This window comes from Neophocaena asiaeorientalis, unplaced genomic scaffold (genome assembly GCF_003031525.2).
Source record: "Neophocaena asiaeorientalis asiaeorientalis breed wild unplaced genomic scaffold, Neophocaena_asiaeorientalis_V1.1 scaffold229, whole genome shotgun sequence".
In the NCBI taxonomy this organism is placed as follows: Eukaryota; Metazoa; Chordata; class Mammalia; order Artiodactyla; family Phocoenidae; genus Neophocaena; species Neophocaena asiaeorientalis.
The window spans coordinates 4,193,165-4,216,171 of NW_020174096.1; the positions used below are offsets into that span (position 1 = coordinate 4,193,165).

General features: G+C 38.3%; 2 protein-coding genes across 3 annotated transcripts in view; both read right to left on the reverse strand.

Moving 5' to 3' along the window:
• FYB1 (FYN binding protein 1) overlaps positions 1-11,534 on the reverse strand; it is a 169,322-nt gene extending 157,788 nt beyond the window's left edge. Inside the window, exon 1 of one of the 2 annotated variants that reach the window (XM_024754596.1) lies at positions 11,432-11,534. In XM_024754596.1, the coding sequence (XP_024610364.1) occupies positions 11,432-11,434 (3 nt within the window). In that variant the 5' untranslated portion in view covers positions 11,435-11,534. Of the gene's footprint in view, positions 1-10,566; positions 10,685-11,431 lie in introns of those variants that run through there. The other variant, XM_024754597.1, reaches the window with a different exon arrangement.
• A 3,771-nt stretch (positions 11,535-15,305) lies between these two features.
• Positions 15,306-23,007, reverse strand: part of C9 (complement C9) — a 59,798-nt gene continuing 52,096 nt past the window's right edge. Inside the window, exon 10 of the mRNA XM_024754659.1 lies at positions 15,306-15,546. The gene's annotated coding sequence lies outside the window, so the exon portion shown is untranslated. The remainder of the gene's footprint in view (positions 15,547-23,007) is intronic.

The window sequence follows — 23,007 nt, forward strand, 5'->3', positions numbered from 1 at the left end:
ATTCAGGGAACTTAAAAAAAAACAGTAGCTGAGCCCCACCCAGGCCAGCCTGAATCAATATCTCTGGGGTGGGGCTTATGTAACTGTATTTTAAAGTCAAACAGCCAATTCCAATGTGCTGCCAGATTGAGAGCCACTGATGCAAACTTCTAGCTAAGTCTTAGTACAGGGGATCTCAAACTTGAGCATGCATCAGAATCACTTGGAGAGCACGTTAATACACAAGTGGCTGGGTCTGACTCCCAGAACTTACTCAGTCTTGGGTGGAGCCCAAAGATTTCCGTTGATTTCCCAGTTCAATGATGTTGATGCTGCTGGTTTAGTGACCACACTTTGAAAACTACTGTCTTAATAAGCTGGGATAGGGATAAAGGTGGGTAATAGAGACCTGGAGGAAGCTGGACTAATTCTAGTGTCTCATCAGCCCTGATGCTGACATATTTCCTCTACTTTGTTGATTTACCCAATAACACTGACTGAGGATGAGAGAAGAAAAGAAAAAGGAAAAATATGAAGCTAAAGGGAAGTGAGGGAAAAGATAGAAGAGGAATTAACCTCTTCAGTAAACTAAAATCTGTGACTCTCTCACTGATCTAATCACCTGTCAATGATAGAATATGAAACGAGAAAATTTAACGATAGCTACACTCAAAAAGAAATGCACCTTTCTATGTCAGAAAGAGAAAAGAAACATAAAATAGTGAGACTGGAAGACTGGAGGGCTGGCAAGGCAGGCTGTTGGTTTAGGGTACAGAAGTATTTATTAATTCAGCTCCTATAGGTAATCTGAGAACCTGAGCTATAGTCACTCTTTGAAACCAAGGGCAAGGACAGTTATGCTTTTTTCCCATCCTTAGCACCATGAAAGGAGACCGAATGATCAGTGCTAAGAATTGCCTGGGGATAGACCAGCAGTTCTCAACTGAGGATGAGAACATGGCAAGGGGAGGCGGGGAGCACATTTTGTAATATCTGGAAATGCTTTGTGTTGTCACAATGATGGGGACAAAGGTGCTACTGGATCTAGTGGGTTGGGACCAGAGATTCTGCGAAACATCCTACAATGCAGAAAAGTGCTAAAGTTGAGAAATGCTGGGCTAGAACCAGGATCTGGACCAAGATGCCAGTTGACTTAGTAATGAATATACTAAGTGTGCAAAATTATTGTGGGCCTGTATCAGCTGTCAATATAGACCTGGTTCTGGGCTGGAGGAACCTCAGAAAGAAGTAGTAGAGGTAAGCACAATATTAGAGATGGCAGATAGAAAGCGAAAACTAAGCAATCAACCACAAAAACCTTCTCAGATGGGTCTACCACACAATTTCAAACTACAGGAAGAAGACTATTAATAAGAAATAAGAACACAATGAAATCAACAATTGAAAGATGAGTTTACCTCAAGTTAAATTAAAATAATAGAACAATCTGAAAGTGACCTTAAGAATTTAGGATATATCAAGAAAGAAATGAATAATACCTATAGGAGAGCATAAGAATATTTGAAACAAAAATGGGCAGACATTAGGCAAAAACAGGTGATTATCAAAAACAACCAATTTTAAAAACCGGAGATAAAAACTTAACCATTGAAACATAAATTCAATATATGGGATAAAATATGGTTTGGACACAGATAGGGTGAGCAACTATCCTGGTCTGTCTGGGACCGAGAAGTTTCTAGGGCATGGGACGGTAGTGCTAAAACTGGGAAAGTGCTGGGCAGACTGAGACAATTGGTCATCCTAGACACAGATGAAGAAAAACTTAGTGAACTGGAAGAAAAAGTTGATAAACTGATTTAGCATTCATCACAGAGGAACACAGATAAACAAATTTGGAAGAGAAGTTAAAATCATGTAGGATAGATTGAGTCTATCTAGCTTTTACCTAACAGGGATTCTAAAGAAACAAACTAGGGAGGAGGAAATGGTAGAGTAATAGTTTTTGAAGAAATAGTAGCTGAGAATCTTTTAGAATTGAAGAAAATCATTAGACTTTACATCAGGGGTTGGCAACTACAGTCCATGGGCCAAATCCAGGCTGCCACCTGTGTTTATAAATAAAGTTTTATTGGAACACAGCCACAGCCATTTGTTTATGCCATGTCTACAGCTGCTTTCATCTACAAAGATAGAGCTGAATAGTTGTAACAGAGACCACAAAACCTACAAAGCCTAAAATATTTACTATCTGGCTCTTCACAGAAATGTTGTAGATCCCTGCTTTAAATTGCTACTCTGAGTACCAAGCAGGATAAATAAAAATCAGTTCACATGCCTACGAAGCATAGTAAAGCTGCAAAACATAAAGACAAAGAGACATCTTGAAAGGAATGACAGAATTTCACCTACAAGGTAAGACAATTAGACTTGATAGCATACAATTCTGCAACACTAGAAGGCAGAAGCCAATGGGGTAAGTCTGTAAAGTGCTGAGGAAAAGTAACTACCAATTTAGAATATTTATATACGGCTAAACAATCATTTAAGAGTAAAGTCAAAATGAAAGTGTTTTCAGTTATACAAAACCCAATATACATTGTAGTATATAATATTACTCTTCTTCCAAATGGGTATCCATCTCTGCTATTACCCTGAATGCATAAAAATTATACATCCCTACATCTCTGTCCTGTTTAGCTGAGGCATGTCTATGCAACTTATTTTGGCTGATTAAATGTGAGTAAAAGTGAAGTACATCTCTTCCAAGCAAAATTGTTAAGAACTAGAAATAGGGTTGGAAGGTTATGTTAAATGGGTAATTGCGTTTTGTTTAGGTTCTTGCTGTGTTTGGGAGAATATTAACAGAAATACTAAATAGTTGTAGAAATTGTTAGAAAATAGGTAAGAGCATGTGTACTTGGGTAAGAAGATATATGAATCCAGAGCACAAGAGTAAGATGTAAGAAACAGTGATAAACATGGAGTTTTATGAAGTATATGGACCCGTATGACAGAGTTAAGAGCTTAGAAGCAGAGTCACACGTATGTGGGAAATGGACATAGGACAAAGGAGGCAACAGAAAGAAGTAGGGGAAAGAAACAGACTAAAATAAATGGTACTTGACAATTGGTTATCCATTGGGAATATATTAGATGCCTACCTCACACCACAAGTATAAATAAAGTCCTGATTATTAAAGACCTAAATATGAAAATCAAATCTTTAAAATATTTAGAGAAAAGGTTAGGAAAACAGCTTTAACATTTGAGAGTAGGGAATAACTTTTTTAAAAACGACATCAAAGCAGAAATGATAGACTTATTGTAAAATTTGACAGCATTAAGATTGAAAACTTCTGTATAAAAAAGAGACACTAAAAATAAAGTAAAAAAGAAGCCATAGATTCAGAGCATAAAATTAGCAATGCACTGACTGACATAGAATTAATGCCCAGAATACATAAGGAATTCCTATAAATCAACGTGAAAAGATAATCTGTAAGAAAATGAACAAAGCACATGTGGCGAATCTACAGAAGAGCTACCTGAACAGTCAATAATCTTATGAAAACACATTCCATCTTAGTAATAATCAGGAAAATTGAAACCAAAATGAAGTAGAGTTTTGCTATGCCGACAAGGGCTTAATTTCCAAAATAGACAGACAGCTCATACAGCTCAATATCAAAAAACAAACAACCCAATCAAAAAATGGGCAGAAGACCTGAAAAGACATTTCTCCAAAGAAGACACAGATGGCCAACAAGCACATGAAAAGATGCTCAATATCGCTAATTATTAGAGAAATGCAAATAGTATGGAGTTTTCTGAAAAAACTAAAAATAGAGTTACCATATCATCCAGCCATCCCACTCCAGGGCAAATATCCAGAAAAGACGAAAACTCTAATTCAGAAAGATACATATACACCGATGTTCTTAGCGGCACTATTTACAATAGCCAAGACATGGAAGCAGCCTAAATGTCCATCGACAGATGAATGGATAAAGAAGATGTGCTATATCTGTATCTATATATAATAGAATATTACTCAGTAATGAAAAAGAATGAAATAATGCCATTTGCAGCAACATGGATGGACCTAGAAATTCTCATACTAAGTGAAGTAAGTCAGATAAAGACAAGTTTTTATGATATCACTTATATGTGGAATCTAAAAAAATAATACAAATCAACTTATTTACAAAACAGAAACAGGCTCACAGATATAGAAAACAAACTCATGGTTAACCAAAGGGGAAAGGAGGGGAAGGGATAAATTAGGAGTTTGGAATTAACAAATACACACTACTGTACATAAAATAAATAAACAACAAGGATTTACTGTATAGCACAGGGAACTATATTCAATATCTTGAAATAACCTATAATGGAAAAGATTTAGTTATATACATATATAACTAAATCACTTTGTTGTACACCTGAAACTAACACAGTATTGTAAATCAAGTATAGTTCAGTTAAAAAAATTTTTTAAATAGAGTTTTGCATATAATAAATTCTCAAAACTCTATCAATAAACTTGACAAAACCAAGTTTTAGGGATGATGCAGAGAAATGGCAACTCTCATACAAGGTTGGCGAGAGATAAATTGATACAATGATTTTAGAGAACAATTTGCTAACATCCAGTAAATTTAAAGGTGCCCAGACCCTCTATGCAAAAGAACATTTACTCTAGTACTGTTCAAAATGGAAAATAATGACAACGAATTCAACATTGGAGAATAGATGAATAAATTGCAGTATAAGTACACAGAAATTCAATAGGTTGAACCAGAGCTGCATGGGTCCAAATGGATCCATATTGAAAACATACCAATGTCGAGTGAAAGATTGCAAATGCAGAAATCATAAAAATAAACCGGGCAAAACAATATGATATAGTATCTTATGGATACAGGCAGATGAAATAAAAATATAAAAACATGGCAGAGAAGGCGAGACAGCACTATCGGAGCAGGTGTTCCTCTGCTTGTGGTAAGAGGGGTATGGAACTGGGAAGGCCAAAAAGAGGGCTTCAACTTTGCCTTTTTTCGTTTTGAAAAGATGGCAAAATGGCAATAATATGAAAAAATGGTAACGTGTGGACTCTGGGTGGTGAGTATGTGAGCATTTGTTATGTTATTTGTTTCTTAACATACCATAGTATTTGAAAAAGAGAAGCGCATGAGAAAGAAGGGGCAGATGGAATGCACCTCCAAGAATTGGGGAAGTGATATTGAAGTTACTAAATCCAGAGCTGGAGCCCCGCACCCATTCGCTTCCAGAGAAAGCGTGTTGCACATTTAGCGGCTGCTCATACGTGCTCTAAACAAGTGCCTCTCATTTCCTCCTACGCACATTGACCTGTGGATGAACGAGGTCTAGAATTTGAACCTCTCGCTCTTGGCTTAAAACTCGCTTGTCCATCGACAGATGAATGGATAAAGAAGATGTGGCACACGTATACAATGGAATATTACTCAGCCATAAAAAGAAACGAGAGAGTCGGTGGGAAGATGGCGGAAGAGTAAGACGTGGAGATCGCCTTCCTCCTCACGGATACACCAGAAATACATCTACACGTGGAACAACTCCTACAGAACACCTACTGAAGGCTGGCAGAAGACCTCAGAGCTCCCAAAAGGCAAGAAACTCCCCACGTACCTGAAAAAAAAAAGATGGTACTGACGAACCTAGTTGCAGGGCAGGAATAAAGAGGTAGACATAGAGAATGGACTTGATGACATAGGGTGGAAGGCGAAGCTGGGGTGAAGTGAGAGTAGCATCGACATATATACACCATCGAATGTAAAATAGTTGGCTGGTGGGAAGCAGCCGCATAGCACAGAGAGATTAGCTCGGTGCTTTGTGACTACCTAGAGGGGTGGGATAGGGAGGGTGGGAGGGAGGGAGACGCAAGAGGGAGGGGATATATGTGTATGTATAGCTGACTCACTTTGTTATACAGCAGAAACTAACACACCATTGTAAAGCAATTATACTCCGATAAAGATGTTTTTTTTAAAAAAAGAAAAACGTGGGACTCAAAAACAAAAAAACTCGCTTGTCATAACAGAGGAGCTTTTTTTTTTTTTTTAACGTATTGGTACAGACCTTGCAGCAAAGGGGAAGCAGTCCATTTTGCAGAAGCAGAGGATATAAATAGATCGAGAGTAGAGAGTAGGGGTGTACGTGAAGGGAGTGTGTGGATGTGAGTGAATTTCTATTTGGGGACAGTAGTGTGTCATTCAGGACTGTGACTGACCCCCTCCAACTTACGTGATAAGCTCAAGAATCACCGCTCTCCATGAAAGAAGTGGCTTGGAACCCCAGCTTCCAGAGGGATTCTTCTAGCTCAGATTTTATTTTCTGATTTCCCTGGAACACCAGCTCTCAAGTGGGCCTCCTCTGCAGCCCCTCAAATTATTTGCGGGGCCCCAAACCCATCATCCCCCTCAGAAATCCTTCACAAATTAAACACTTGGCTGTGTTTAAATTTGGCGTCAAAATTTAAAGGATGAGGGAGAGAAAGTCAGTGGTGAAGCTCCACACCATGGTCAAGGCTGCCTGGAAAGAATGCACGTCACTTCAGAAGTAGCCCTCCCCTCAAAATGTGAATCGGATAATGACACTCACTCCTTTGCTTGGGAGCCTCCAACGGCTGCCCGGGTGAACAAAATAAGATGAAATTCCTTGTCATGGCCCTCGAGACCCTGCAATATGTGACGCTGCCTGCTTCTAGAAAACACCTCTTTGCCTCTCTCCTCTTCTCTTGCTTTTCCTCCTGCCACCCTATCTTCTTGCAGGTGCAAGCTGTCCCCTGCCTCTTGTCTTTTGTCCCTGTCATTTTCTGTGCTTGAAATGGTCTTTACTGCCACCTTCCCTGTGCCCAGCTTATTCTCGCTCTTCGGTGCCGCAGTTCTCAACCTGCACTGGACACCACTTCCCCCCTTAAGGGTTCGAGTTAACTGGTCTTGGCTGGGGCCTTGAGAATGGGTATGATTTATAAGCTACTCACGCGATTCTAACGTGCAAGGAGGGTTGAGAACCAGCGCTGTATCACGGCATCGAAGACCAGACCACTATCTAAAGAGGATGTTTCCTTCGTATATTCTATCTCAGTTCCTTATTTACCTCCTTCAGAGCTCACTGCCTGCTAGTTTCCTTATTTGTTTACTTGAATTAACTTTCCATCTTCCAGGGAACAGTGGTTCTCCAGGTGTGGTCCCTTGACTAGCAGCATCAGCATCACTTGGAACCTTATCAGAAACGCCAATTCCCAGGCTCCTTCCCCAACCCTCCAGGTGATTCAGATACTTGCTAAAGTTGGACCCACTGCGCTCAATGTGAGCTCCAGGAAGCCAGGACCCACCTGTCTTCACCCTGCATTCTTGTCCAGCAGAGCCCAACGTGGAACAGGGCCTCAACAAACCCTCACTGAATAAAGAGTGATAACACATTTCTTTTGTTAGTTGCTTACACGTGAACTGCAAGCTGACTGAAAAGAGCAAAACAAACGAATAAAACCCCCAAACCAATTTTTACTTCATTTCTTAAAACCTTCTAAGGTTTATTGATAAAAGATTTTTCCCCTCACTAACTGGGAACATACAAAAATTTGTGCATGATTCGATATCTGCCCCTCCCTCTTTTTCAGAAAATCTACAACTTGAAAGGTACCTAAACATACTTGTTGTGTGGACAGGTATCATTCTGTTATTTCCAGTTAAGGCTGTTAAGTGACATAATTTGTCTAAGGTCGCAGATTAAGTCAATTTCCACAGGACCATCTGTTTGAGAAGTAGAATCTTACTGTCGCTGCCTTCTGCTTCTGAAATGTGGAATCATAAAGAACATTATGGAACACCTAGCCCACCCTCTACTTTAACTGAGCTGCTTGAGAGAGCTGGAAAGCCGAGTCAAGATCCCACTGCGGTTTATGGGGAGGCTGGGCCTGGAGCCCAGCACTCCTTGCCACCGTGTAGCTAAAATCTATCATTCTTTATAGCTGATATCCTTGTCCTCACAAAACCCCACGTACTTTTCCACCTAATTCCCACAAGTTTCTACAGTTCCTCTGCCAATAAGTTATAGGAAGAGGGTGATAACAGGTGAATTTCCCAATAACCACTTGGGCCATGATGTGGTTCCACTTTCTGATGCTCCCTTCCTGCACTCAGCCTGGAGCAGGCAGAGTTAGTCACACCAGTAACACAGCAGGAGAGCTTGGAGGGAAGGCGAGGCATTTGAGCATTGAATGCCCCTCTCTAAACCCTGGGGTGGAGAATCACAAAGCCAGGAACCCATGTAGTCTCTTATCCCAGTGGCTCTGCAAGATTTCAATAAAGTGAGCGTTCTGAAAATAGGATATAATTCATAACGGTAATAGCAGAAGAAGTTACAACCACTGACTCCCAGATCAAACAGAGGTGGTCACCAGCCTGAGGAAAGGCCCCTGGCCCTCCTAAAAGCCAGTCCCAGGCTTTTCTAGGACCACCTTGCTGTCTTCCTCTGTACCTACTTTTTCTTGGATGCAGCATAATGCAGAAAAACTCAGGCTCTGAGAGCAGACAGAATTGTGCTCAAATTCCAGTGCTGTGGACTCTGGAAATTCAGTAGCTGTGTGGCTGCGAGTAAGGGAATCACCCTTCCCAAGACTCAGTTTTCTCACCTAGGAACTAGGGACGATAGCAGTAACTAACTCTTTGTAAGGATTGTTATAGGGATTTAATGAGATGGCATATGTCAAGGCTCACAAATGCTAACTTCCATTGTATTCTCCTCTTTGTGTTCATTGAAGTCTTTATGCCTCCTTAGGAAATCATTTATTTGGGGCTGGAAAGAAAGAAACCAACATTCATTCAGTGTCTGGCTGGGACCTGCACTTTAATAGGTGCTTTGTAATCACAATTTTTTCGCTCCTTAAAACAACCCTGCGAGATAGTTACTGTCATCATCATCAACATCTTCATCACAGTTGGACAAGGAAACAAACTCAGAGCTCAAGTGATTGATGAAAAAAACATACAACTAGTAAGCAAAGCATAAGAAGCCAGGAATAGGGACTTCTCTGGTGGTTCAGTGGTAAAGAATCCGTCCTGTAACGCAGGGGACATGGGTTCGATCCCTCGTCAGGGAAATAAGATCCCACATGCCGTGTGGCAACTAAGCACATGTGACACAACTACTGAGCTGTTGTACCTCAACTAGAGAGCTTGCATGCTGCAAACCACGGAGCCCGTGCGCCACAACTAGAGAGAAGCCTGTGGGTCACAACAAAGAGCCTGTGTGCCGCAACGAAGACCTGATGCAGCCCCCCCCCCACACACACACAAAAGCCAGGAATATGGCCTTTTGACTGATCTATGATGTCTTCCAAGGAGAAAAAGTAGAGTTTTTTCCTTCTTGTAATATGCTATGTGCCTTTCCGTAACTTGTCGTAGAATGTCAGAGGCAATGTTAGGGAGAGAGAAATTAAAGGAAATCTACTTCCTCTTTAAGTATATCCTTGATATGCTACAAGGATAGGCATGTATATACCATAACTACCACTGGGAAATTCATTTGCCATGCATTATATAGTAGGTAAACTTAAAATATATTGTTTAACAAGAGAGTAACTGTGTTCAGAGTCTAAATATATGTTTTTTCACCTACCTATTCTTCTAGTAGTTCTGACAATGGAAAATTATAAGGCAATGTATATAAAAGAATGCTTATGACAGTCTTGTCTATATTACCATAAAGAAAGAAAAATAAAATAAGAAGCAATCTCAATGTCCAGCTATATGGAACTAAAATAAATTATGGAATACAATGCAGTCATTAAAAATGATTCATTATTAAAAATGCTATCATAACTCAGATATTATTCAAGATATTTTAAATTATAAAGCAAGTAAGGAAATAGTTTATAAAGTATGATAGTACTTGTAGAAAATTATATTTATAAGATATAGTTTTAAATGACAAAATTCTAAAGGGATCTGTATTAATTTAACAATGACTGCCCCCTAAGTGATAGAACTATAGAAAACAAGTATTGTGTCATTTCTTCACTTCTAAGAAATTTTCTTTAGTAATATGCGTTACTTTTGTAATAAGATGGTGATCTCTTAAGAAAACGTTATATGTAACACCAAACACACACTATCCAATTAAACCTCTCTCCTTTTTTTCTTCTATTACCATCTATTTTTCCCTAAGAAAATGCAAATTACCCTGTCAACCACAGTGCCCTTATTTATTTTTGAAGAGGATATCGTAATTAAGGTCAAGATCTTTTCTAAGAATCCTGGATCTGAAGACCGAGTTTGGAAACACCAGAGGGACTTGTAAGTCCCATCTTGATAGGTGACCACCCTCCTCTACAGATGGGGCTGCAGGGACAGCGCACAGGCTACCGTTTCCTCTCTGTGGTATTCCCCTCCCCGTGACTCTGCAAGTCTGACCTCATCTCTTCTCTCCCTCTCTTTCCCCTATGGTGAGGTTACGTTCTCTCACCTCTGCCCGTTCCCCATTCTGGTGCAAGAGATTTTAGACTACATACTCATGCCATGAATCTTTCTACCCTCTCTATTCCAGAGCCTACAGTGCACTCCCTGCCCCACTGAGTACCTGCAGGGATCATTGCCTCAGTCCCCATCTTCCCACTGGGAGGTGGCAAAGGAAGTAATCCTCTCCATAACAAGAGAAGGGATAACCAATCTCTATCTTCTAGCGGCTGAGGAGTCTGGGAGGGGTGCGTGGGATAGAAAGTTGACTCTCTTCTAGACTCTGTGAACCTGAGAACACCACACGTATGAGAACACAGCCAATTATACAGCGAAATAATAGGAAACTGTAGCAGAATCTTAATGCTGTAGTTCAGCTACTTTATGGATTAAGCTAGTTTTTATGGTACACTGGGAACCCAGTCATGATTTTAAGTGCACTCCACACAATGACTTTCAATTAACTTTGGAACACAACCTGTCCCTAAGATTTGGACTACTTGGACTTTGCTTCTCTTAATTAAAATAATAAAATGCATTTTTCTAAACAAAAGAGCTCCTCTTGTAAAATTCACCATGTTGTCAAAATGGCACTCATCCTCAGCAATATTGCCCAACGTATATCACTGGGGTTCTCTTCAGGGCTCCAAAGTGCTCATAAAAGGAAACGACTGCACTTCTGGTTGTAGCACCCAACCATCTTAAGAGGCAAGACAAAGAATGCAGCTTTTCTTTCTTTAAGGCATAGCTCTTCCTCGATTCTGAAGGCTAGAATCAGAAAAGGGAACTCTTGCAGCCACCACAGTCCCTCAGCTGATATAATAAAGCCTTAGCAGCCTTATAAGCAAATGGAAGTATGATGAGATAAGCAAAAATTCCAAAGCCTTGGAGGACCTGGCCGTGAAGCACTCCCACACCTCTCCGCTTTATGTAGAAAAGATTAGACGTTTGCTAGGAGACCAAGGAGAGTCATAAAATCTATTACTTACCATTTTTATTGAAAAGAGTTGACGTGCCTGGCACACAGTGACCCCGAAGATGCTGTAACTCGGACAGTGAATGTGCAAGTTAGCTATGCAGGGTGTACTTCCTTTTTTGAACCGTGTGGTCTGTCCAGTTTTCACACATTGATATATAAGGTTTATTTGCATGTTATCTCAGCCCTCGGAGCATTTGTATAACTGGCCAGGTTTATCCAGTTATTATGCTTTAATAATATGAAAACAGCTACAGGTGAAGCTTTGAAGTCTTAAATATTGACACAGAATTTTTTAAAAAGTGCCTGAATTGTAAACTCTGTGTATGTTATTAACCCATTTTATATAAAATGTGTGTTTGTGGACCTATCTATGTATCTATTTATTTATCTGCCAAGGACCCACATTAACATGTTAACAGTGGTTCACTTCGGTGGAGGTATTATTACAAATAATCCTTATTTTGTACTTTGCTGACTTTCTGACTTTTTAATTTTGAATATATGGCACATTTAAAACAGAACTATAATCTTAAAAAGAGCAAAAAGATCATAATAATTTTAATCATCAATTCCAAATGCATTTAAATCTATCTCACCAATATTTGAATGGTGGACATATTTTAAGCTTATCATAGGACGTTACTCATTTCATTAAAAATATAAAGTACATGTCAGTCTAGGTTCTTGCGTTAATTTTTTGGTAATATTTGTTAGCATCAGATGCCTCAATCTCTCACACTGGTGAACTAGATATTCTTGAGTTAAGGGCATAATATTTGATCCCAACTAGTCAGAGTTCCCACCAATCTTCTCTAGTGCTTGTTTGAACTCATTCTGGTACTTGGATTTTTACCTCCTTTATTTTTAATATATAGTCTCTCTCTCTCTCTCTCTATATATATATATATATACTGATACTAAAGTAATTTTAAGAGTAGAAGATCATCTTCATGTCCTATTGCAAAGGAAAGGCAACTGACTTCTTAATTTTGGGTTGCAAATTTCTAGATCTTGTATGTACTACCGCATTAACCTAGTAGAGAGACACCAATTTTTTTCATTTGATCCTGACCTAATATTAATTACTACTGTGACAATAAAAATTCTTTATTAAATGGATACTCCCTATTATTTATTTCTTAAAATGAAAATATTTTTCAAAATCAAGATGTGGTTAGAAATATGGATAGAATCATTGCCAGGACAAGGCAGAACGGCAGGGCAAGGGTCAGGTCCCAGGGGTAGAAAGGAATTTGAGATTGCCTTGAAACTGTAGGTATTTTAAAGAGAGGTAGGGCTTGAGGACTTGAGGATAGTCTGGAACTAGGAGGGTAGTCAGAAATTGCACTGTCTCTGGCACATAATAAATACTCAATGAATTAATGGAGGAGGAAGATCAAAGTAAGGCAGATATGAGAACCATGCATTCTTTTAGACATAAACCATTGCCAGAAGACCTTAAAATGGAGACATTCTCTAGCTTAACTGAAAAGCCTCTCATCCACTACCTGTTGGAACAGTACAATTTAGGGTCTAAAGCAGAGGGTTTTCATCTGGCAGCACGTTAAAATCACCCGGGAAGCTTTTAAAAATCCAAGTTTCCGGGCTTAACCCCAGACCATTAAATAAAAATCTCTACTTTGAGACCCAGGCATCAGTGTTTTTTAAAGTTCCCCAGGTGGCTTCAAAATGCAGGCAAGCGCAGGCTCTAAAAGGAGGAGCAAGTGACTCGTACGTACGAGGAAGATGACAGATTAGGAGGCAATAACTTGATAGTACTGTAGAAATAATTCTGATGCTCTGACACTGTTTACTACCAAGTTTACCAACATATTTTCACCATGCGCTCCATGATAATTACTTATTCTTGGTCATTCTATGATTTTCTCTCTGGGCCGGTAATTTGGACAAAAATTACACGATAAACGGAAATCGAGCAATTTCCATTAACAATGTAGCTAACTGTACAAGTCTCTCGTTAAGAGAATGTTGAGTTTCAATTTATTCATTTGAGTTTCATTTCAATTTGTGTTTATTTCTAATTGCAGATTAAGGTGATTTTTAGTTGTTATTGACATAAATTCAGCAGTCTCTCAAAAATATATTTAAGAGAAGTATCTTGGCTGAGAAAAAACAGGCTAGCTGTAGCTCTCATCCATAACTCACCAATAAGTTTTTATTCTTAGTTTTTGGAGCACAATCATTTTACTTAAAAAAACATGTTTCAAGTATCACTTATGTGAGCACATTTCCTGTGAACTCAATTAAGTATGTAAATCCTTGAGCGGGAAGAGGAAACAGGAAATGCAAGAAAGCTGACACACAGTATAACGATACCATCTGAAGAAGATAAAGTTATTTTTTTGTGGTATGGGCGCTGCAGTTATTCCTGCTAGTGGAAGGGAGAAGTAGCCTAGAGAACACAAAAATGGTTATAATTCTTCAAATCTCTTCATAAATTTACATTCTAGAGAACTGTTTCTGTTCAGGCAATGGTAAAATGAGGCTGTCTTCCTGGTACAAAGTGACAGCTAGATGGAGACTGTGAGGCCCAGAGACATGGTGGGGTTGGGGGAGACTGGTGAATCCAGCTTCATTTTTTTTAAGTCAATTTACAAGATGGAAGGCGAGAACACTAATGACAATGTAAGTAACACTACTTATCGAGCCTTATTTAAAAACGTTGTCACTGTTGTATCTATCAGGTTTTAAAAGGAGCCTGGTTGAAGTTGTTAGCACAGAGGGTTAGAAAGACTTATATACTCTTACACAGTTTCAGCTTTATAACCGGAATGGCTAACATTTTAGAAAAGAAACAGATGATCATCTGCTTTACGTGCCCAACAATCACAGGCCTGGGCAAGAGCCCTGAGATAGGAGAACAGGAGGATGTCGAGTCTTACCTCTCCCAGAAAGCCTTCTGTGCCTCTGGCTCACTCATCTCTCCCTTTTTCTGGACCCTGCAGACTGCACCACGAAATGAAGCTCTGATATGTTTCCCTTTTATGGTTCTCCCATTGTATCGGTTGCATTAAGTTTGGCCCCCTAACCAGATCTGAAACTCCTCCAGTACGAATTAATTTTATTACTTCCTTCTGTCACCCTAATATCCTAGAGTAGCTTTTATTTTTTTAAAGCTTTTTTTGTGACTCATGGGTTCCTTTCAGAATCTGATGACAGCAGTATATGGTTTGCACACTAATTCTGCATGTGTACAGCCTCCCTCGAAGCCCATCCTTTATGGGAAGCTGTAGGAGAACTCTTGGCTAAAATATTGTCAAACACTGGGAGATGGTCACTACATTGGTGCTTTCTGAAGATGAAATGAAAGCACAGAAATGTTAAGTGACCCCTTATGTTTCCAGACTAGGGAACTGGTCAGCTAAAACTTCATTATTTTGTAAACTTGTCTTTTATCGACATGCATTTGAACCTTGCCAGGAAAGAACAACTGAAACTCACAAAATAGATTCATAGAAATTCAAGGAAATTCTAGTTTCCTTGTGTGGAGAGATATGGAATAGCCACATGGAAAGGAGCAGGAAAAAAGCAGGATAAGAAAAGGCACGCTTTAAAAAGTTGTGTGGGAGGAAACGGCTAGCTCCTTGATTTGGCTTATTTCTCTTTCACTTTTTGTTTTGAAAACAAAATGGATTTTTTTCACTCTTGCACTTTCCATTTTTGATGAAAGGAGGCCATAATCCTTTCAGAACATCAATGCACTAGGAAGAAAAAACGTATTAATCAACTTCAGTGAAAAATCAATTCATCTTTCAGTAGAAGGAGAATTCCTACTATATTTCAATAGGATTGTTACCCCAAAACTGGGTTTGCCTCTTGGTGTGTGTCGAGCTAAAAGACACAACCAAGCCAAAGCCCAGGAGAAGGAAGGATTGATTACTTGCAGCCAGTAAGCAGAACACCAGGGATCTTTCTCAAAGCAGCATCTTCCCGAACAGCAAAGTGGGGGAGTTTTAAGGTAAGGATACATGCATATTCATGAAGGAGCTTGGGCAGTCAACAGAATCCAAGCTTTAGTTGACTGAAGTCACGTGGGGCAGCAAAGGTCAACATCATCATCTCTTAGATCCCAGTTGATCTGGTGGTTGAGGGCTTCAGGCTAATCTTTACCCTTGAAATAGAACTAGGAGTCTTTACAACTGATATATTATCTTTGCTATTGTTATTTTTCTTGCCTGATAGCAGTCGTTTATTTGTTCCTTTAAGATCATTAATTACTGAGACCTGTTAAAGGACATTGTGGCCAGGCTTAGAGCACCAAATGGCTTAGGCCAAAAATGGCTTCTCTTATGCCAAGAAAGCCATGCCTGGTTCTTTTTCTCTAGGGACCCCCTACCCTATCTGCTTAGAAGATGAGTAAACTGTATTTAAACTCAAGAAGGGCAGGGAACAATTGTCTCTACAATTTAAACCCAACCCCAGGCAAATGTTTACTAAACTCTAAAAAAAACTGTTGAAATAGGACAATGGAGAAATAATCTAAACTTTACTTAAGGAGTCTTTTACCAAACCAATTAACTTGGAGAGCAAAGAGACAAAGAACAAAACTTCTAGAAGAATCCTATGTTATATATTAATTTACTTACTACTTTCTCATTTGGGATATAATTTGTATCTTACCCTCTCTTGGGATTTGGGGAACTCCTAGAGAGCTCTGTGGGAGTGTTGAGTCTTTTAATCCTTTTATCTCACTGGATCTCCAACAAAAGATTTAACTGACACCATCAAAATACACACCCTCATTGGATTGATTGTTGCGCTTGAAGATTTTTTAACAATAATTGCTCTTTAATGAATAAAAGAAAGAAAAGGTCCTACATGAAAAATAGATCTATTTTTCTTTTTGTCCTTCCGCATTCATTCATTCATTCCCAGTTTCCTTCCAAACAGGAAGGTTAGGCCAGAAAGTTTGGAAAATAAACTGATGTGCTTTGGGAATTTACAGACTCAGAGAAGATGACAAAGGGGAAATGGATCACTCCCCCATTCCTGGAATTCTTATCCTGGCCCACTGTCAATTAAGTGCAGGTGTGAATATACTCATTTTCCTAGTCTGTTGTCTAATTTTAAAACAGAAATATTTCCATTTCAGTACAAGATAAATACTGATGAAGACTTACACCTTTCTTTGCACTCAGAATATATTTCAAATTTGTTTAAATTAGTCAACTTAAAAGCATCTCCAGTTTATACTCTTTTTCCTTGAGTTTCTTTTTTTTTTTTTTTCACTTTAGAATCACCCTATTCTCTCCTTCTCTTTATTTGAAAAATTTCTCAACCTGTCTTTTTTTTTTTTTTTTTTTTAATTTTTATTGGTGTATGTAGTTGCTTTACATGTTGTGTTAGTTTCTTTCAACCTTAGTCTTTTTGGTACCCTATTTCTCAAATGAAGATTTGTCAGACTGGAAGCCTTCCTAAACACAAAATTATTTATGACAATACAAAATTGGTCATACCTGAGTGTAACCTAGTGACAACTTTCTTTTTGGTCAGAAGGATAGGAATATTTCTATTTTCAATTCTGTAGTACCTTTTGGAACTAAATACTACTACTTAATAATGCTATACGGCAGACTTAGGGGTATCTATAATGTAGCTATGAAAACAAATGTAATAGAACATAATTTGTGAAATGACTCAATGTCACCCTGACCCTCTTTTCTCTTGTCCTTTCCAGGTAGATTGACTTTAGTAGGCTAACACACGGTTAAAAAAATCACTGTTCAACAAATGATACTGGGATATTCACATTGCAAAAGAATGAAGTTGGAATCTTACTTTATACCATATACAAAAATTAACTCAAAATGGATCAAAGACCTAAACATAAGAACTAATAAAACTATAACACTCTTGGAAGAAAACATAGGGGAAAAGCTGCATGACATTGACATTGGATCCAGGGATTTTTTGAGTGACACCAAAAGCACAGGCAACAAAAGGAAAAGTAGATGAATTAGACTTCAACATTAAAAACTTCTTGCAAATCAAATATCTGATAAGGGATTAATTTCCAGAATATATAGAGAACTCCTACAACTCAACAACAACAAAAAACCTGATTAACAAATAGGCAAAGACTTGGACATACATTTCTCCAAAGAAAATATACTAAAGCCAATAACCACATGAAAAGATGCCCAACATCATTAATAATTAGGGAAGTGTACTTTAAACTCACAATGAGATACCACTTCATACCCATTAGGACGGTTATTATAAAAAAAAAACAAGCTAAAACTCTCAAACACAAAAGATATTACACTAAGTGAAATAAATCAGATACAAACGGACAAATGTTTTGTGAGTCCACTTATCTGAGGTACCTGAAATAGTCAAATTCATAGAGATAGAAAGTAGAATAGTAGCTACCATAGCTGGGGCAGTAGGGAATGGAGAGTTACTGTTTAATGTGTACAATACAACGCGCATTGTATTGAAACTCTGCATACGGAGTTTCAGTTTGGGATGATGAAAAGCTTCTGGAGGTGGCGAGTGGTGATGGCTGCACAATGTGAATGTGCTTAAAGCCACTAAACTGTACACTTAATAGTGACCAAATGGTAACTTTTATGTAATGTGTATTTTGCTACAGAAAAAAACACCTCTTTTTTTTTTTTTTTTTAAAGTATCATCAGGGTAAAATTATATTCAGGTAAGTGGTTACAAGAACAGAAAGCATATTCAGAACTTAACAGTTTGTAAATCTAACCAGGTTAATTTTTTTTTTTTTTGCTGTTAAGTTTTTTTTTGCTGTTAAGTTTTTTTTTTTATTTGAATTTTATTTTATTTATTTATTTTTTATACTGCAGGTTATTAGTTATCTATTTTATATATATTAGTGTATATATGTCAATCCCAATCTCCCAATTCATCCCACCACCATCTCCCTCCCCACCCCCGCTTTCCCCCCTTGATGTCCATACGTTTGTTCTCTACATCTGTGCCTGTTTCTGCCTTGCAAACTGGTTCCTCTGTACCATTTTTCTGGATTCCCCATATATGCATTAATATATGATATTTGTTTTTCTCATTCTGACTTACTTCACTCTGTATGACAGTCTCTAGGTCCATCCACGTCTCTACAAATGACCCAATTTCATTCCATTTTATGACTGAGTAATATTCCATTGTATATATGTACCACATCTTCTTTATCCATTCTTCTGTCAATGGGCATTTAGGTTCTTTCCTTGACCTGGCTATTGTAAACAATGCTGCAATGAACATTGGGGTGTACGTGTCTTTTTGAATTGTGGTTTTCTCTGGGTATATGCACAGTAGTGGGATTGCTGGGTCATATGGTAATTCTATTTTTAGTTTTTAAAGGAACCTCCATACTGTTCCCCATAATGGCTTTATCAACTTACATTCCCACCAACAGTGCAAGAGGGTTGCACTGTGCAAGGTAGATTGTTTTGGGTAGTATAGTCATTTTCACAATATTGATTCTTCCAATCCAAGAAAATGGTATATCTCTCCATCTGTTTGTGTAATCTTTGATTTCTTTCATCAGTCTTATAGTTTTCTAGGTACAGGTCTTTTACCTCCTTAGGTAGGTTTATTCCGAGGTATTTCATTCTTTTTGTTGCAGTGGTGAATGGCACTGTTTCCTTAATTTCTCTTTCTGATCTTTCATGGTTAGTGTATAGGAATGCAAGAGATTTCTGTGCATTAATTTTGTATCCTGAAACGTTACCTAATTCATTGATTGGCTCTAGTAGTTTTCTGGCGGCATCTTTAAGATTACCTATGTATACTGTCATGTCATCTGCAAACAGTGACAGTTTTACTTCTTCTTTTCCAATTTGTATTCCTTTTATTTCTTTTTCTTCTCTGATTGCTGTGGCTAGGACTTCCAAAACTGTTGAATAATAGTGGCGAGGGTGGACATCCTTGTCTTCTTCCTGATCGTAGAGGAAATGGTTTCAGTTTTTCACCATTGAGAATGATGTTTGCTGTGGGTTTGTCATATATGGTCTGTATTATGTTGAGGTAGCTTCCCTCTATACCCACTTTCTGGAGAGTTTTTATCATAAATGGGTTTTGAATTTTGTCAAAAGCTTTTTCTGCACCTATTGAGATGATCATATGGTATATCAATTTGTTAATATGGTGCATCACATTGATTTATTTGTGTATATTGAAGAATCCTTTCATCCCTGGGATAAATCCCACTTGATCATGGTGTATGATCCTTTTAATGTGTTGTTGGATTCTCTTTGCTAGTATTTTGTTGAGGATTTTTGCATCTATTTTCAACAGTGATATTAGTCAGTAGTTTTCTTTTTTTGTTGTATCTTTGTCTGGTTTTGGTATCAGGATGATTGTGGCTTCATAGAATGAGTTTGGGAGTGTTCCTTCCTCTGCAGTTTTTGGAAGAGTTTGAGAAGGATGGGTGCTCGCTCTTCCCTAAATGTTTGATAGAATTCACCTGTGAAGCCATCTGGTCCTGAACTTTTGTTTGTTGAAAGATTTTTAATCACAGTTTCAATTTCATTACTTGTGATTGTTCTGTTCATATTTTCTATTTCTTCCTGTTTCAGTCTTGGAAGGTTATACCTTTCTAAGAATTTGTCCATTTCTTCCAGGTTGTCCATTTTATTGGCATAGAGTTGCTTGTAGTAGTCTCTTAGGATGCTTTGTATATCTGTAGTGTCCATTGTAACTTCTCCTTTTTCATTTCTAATTTTATTGATTTGAGTCTCTTCCTCTTCTTCTTGATGAGTCTGGCTAATGGTTTATCAATTTTGTTTACCTTCTCAAAGAACCAGCTTTTAGTTTTATTGATGTTTGCTATTGTTTTCTTTGTTTCCATTTCATTTATTTCTGCTCTGATCTTTATGATTTCTTTCCTTCTACTAACTTTGGGTTTTGTTTGTTCTTCTTTCTCTAGTTCCTTTAGGTGTAAGTTTAGATTGTTTATTCAAGATTTTTCTTGTTTCTTGAGGTAGGACTGTATTGCTATAAACTTCTCTATGAGAACTGCTTTTGTTGCAACCCATGGGTTTTGGATCATTGTGTTTTCATTGTCATTTGTCTCTAGGTATTTTTTGATTTCCTCTTTGATTTCTTCCACGATCTCTTGGTTATTTAGTAATGTATTGTTTAGCCTGCATGTGTTTGTGTTTTTTACATTTTTTTCCCTGTAATTTATTTCTAATCCCATAACATTGTGTTTGGAAAAGATTCTTGATATGATTTCAATTTTCTTAAATTTACCAAGGCTTGATTTGTGACCTAAGATGTGACCTATCCTGGAGAATGTTCTGTGTGCACTTGAGAAGAAAGTGTAATCTGCTGTTTTTGGATGGGATGTCCTATAAATATCAATTAAATCTATCTGGTCTATTGTGTCACTTAAAGCTTGTGTTCCCCTATTAATTTTCCGTCTGGATGATCTGTCCATTGTTATAAGTGAGGTTTTAAAATCCCTCACTATTATTGTGTTACTGTCAATTTCCTTTTTTATAGCTGTTAGCATTTGTCTTATGTATTGAGGTGCTCCTATGTTGGGTGCATATATATTTATAATTGTTATATCTTCTTCTTAGGTTGATCCCTTGATCATTATGTAATGCCCTTCCTTGTCTCTTGTAACATTCCTTATTTTAAAGTCTATTTTATCTGATATGAGTATTGCTACTCCAGTTTTCTTTTGATTTCCATTTGCATGGAATATCTTTTTCATCCCCTCACTTTCAGTCTGTATGTGTCCCTAGGTCTGAAGTAGGTCTTTTTTAGACAGCATGTATACAGGTTTTGTTTTTGTATCCTTTCAATGAGCCTGTGTCTTTTGGTTGGAGCATTTAATTCATTCACATTTAACGTAATTATTGATATGTATGTTCCTATTACCATTTTCTTAATTGTTTTGTGTTTGGTTTTGTAGGTCATTTTCTTTTGTGTTTCCTACTTAGAGAAGTTCCTTTAACATTTGTTGTAGAGCTGGTTTGGAGGTGCTGAATTCTCTTAGATTTTGCTTGTCTGTAAAGTTTTTGATTTCTCCATCAAATCTGAATGAGGTCTTTGTCAGGTAGAGTAATCTTGGTTGTAGGTTCTTCCCTTTCATCACTTTAAGTATATCATGCCACTCCCTTCTGGCTTATAGATTTTCTGCTGAGAAATCAGCTGTTAACCTTATGGGAGTTCCCTTGTATGTTATTTGTCTTTTTTCCCTTGTTGCTTTCAATAGTTTTTCTTTCTCTTTAATTTTTGTCAATTTGATTACTATGTGTCTCAGTGTGTTTCTCCTTGGGTTTCTCCTGCCTCGGTCTCTCTGTGCTTCTTGGACTTAGGTGGTTATTTCCTTTCCCATGTTAGGGAAGTTTTCAGCTATAATCTCTTCAAATATTTTCTTGGTCCTTTCTTTCTCTTTTTCTTCTTCTGAGACCACTATAATGTGCATGTTGATGCCTTTAATGTTGTCCCAGTGGTCTCTTAGGCTGTCTTCATTTCTTTTCATTCTTTTTTCTTTATCTGTTCCACAGCAGTGAATTCCACCATTCTGTCTTCCAGGTCACTTATCCGTTCTTCAGCCTCACTTATTCTGATTCCTTCTAGTGTAGTTTTCATTTCAGTTATTGTATTGTTCATCTCTGTTTGTTTGTTATTTAATTCTTCTAAGTGTTTGTTCTTTAATTCTAGGTCTTTGTTAAACATTTCTTGTGTCTTCTTTATATTTACCCCCTTTCTTTTTCCAAGGTCCTGGATCATGTTCACTATCATTATTCTGAATTCTTTTTCTGGAAGGTTGTCTACATCCACTTCATTTAATTGTTTTTCTGAGGTTTTATCTTGTTCCTTCATCTGGTACATAGTCCTTTGCCTTTTTATTTCGTCTATCTTTCTGTGGATGTGGTTTTCTTTCCACAGGCTGCAGGATTGTAGTTCTTCTTGCTTCTGCTGTCTGCCCTTTGGTGGATGAAGCTATGTAAGAGGCTTGTGCAGGCTTCCTGATGGGAGGGACTGGTGGTGGGTAGAGCTGGGTGTTGCTCTGGTCTGGCAGAGCTGAGTAAAACTTCAATCTGCTTGTCTGCTGATGGGTAGGGCTGAGTTCCCTCCCTGTTGGTTTCTTGGCCTGAGGTGACCCAGCACTGGAGCCTAGAAGGTCTTTGGTGGGGCTACTGGTGGACTCTGGGAGGGCTTATGCCAAGGAGTACTTCCCAGAACTTCTGCTGCCAGTGTCCTTGTCCCTGTGGTGAGCCACAGCCACTCCCCTGCCTCTGCAGGAGACCCTCCAACAGTAGCAGGTAGGTCTGGTTCATTCTCCTGTGGGGTCACTGCTCCTTCTCCCTGAATCCTGATGTGCGCACTACCTTGTGGGTACCCTCCAAGAGTGGAGTCTCTGTTTCCCCAAGTCTTGTCAAAATCCTGAAATCAAATCCTGCTAACCTTCAAAGTCTGTTTCTCTGGGAATTCCTCCTCCCGTTGCCAGACCTGCAGCTTGGGTAGCCTGATGTAGGGCTCAGAACCTTCACTCCAGGTGACTTCTATGGCCTAATTGTTCTCCAGTTTGTGAGTCACCCACCCAGCGGTTATGGGATTTTATTTTATTGTGATTAT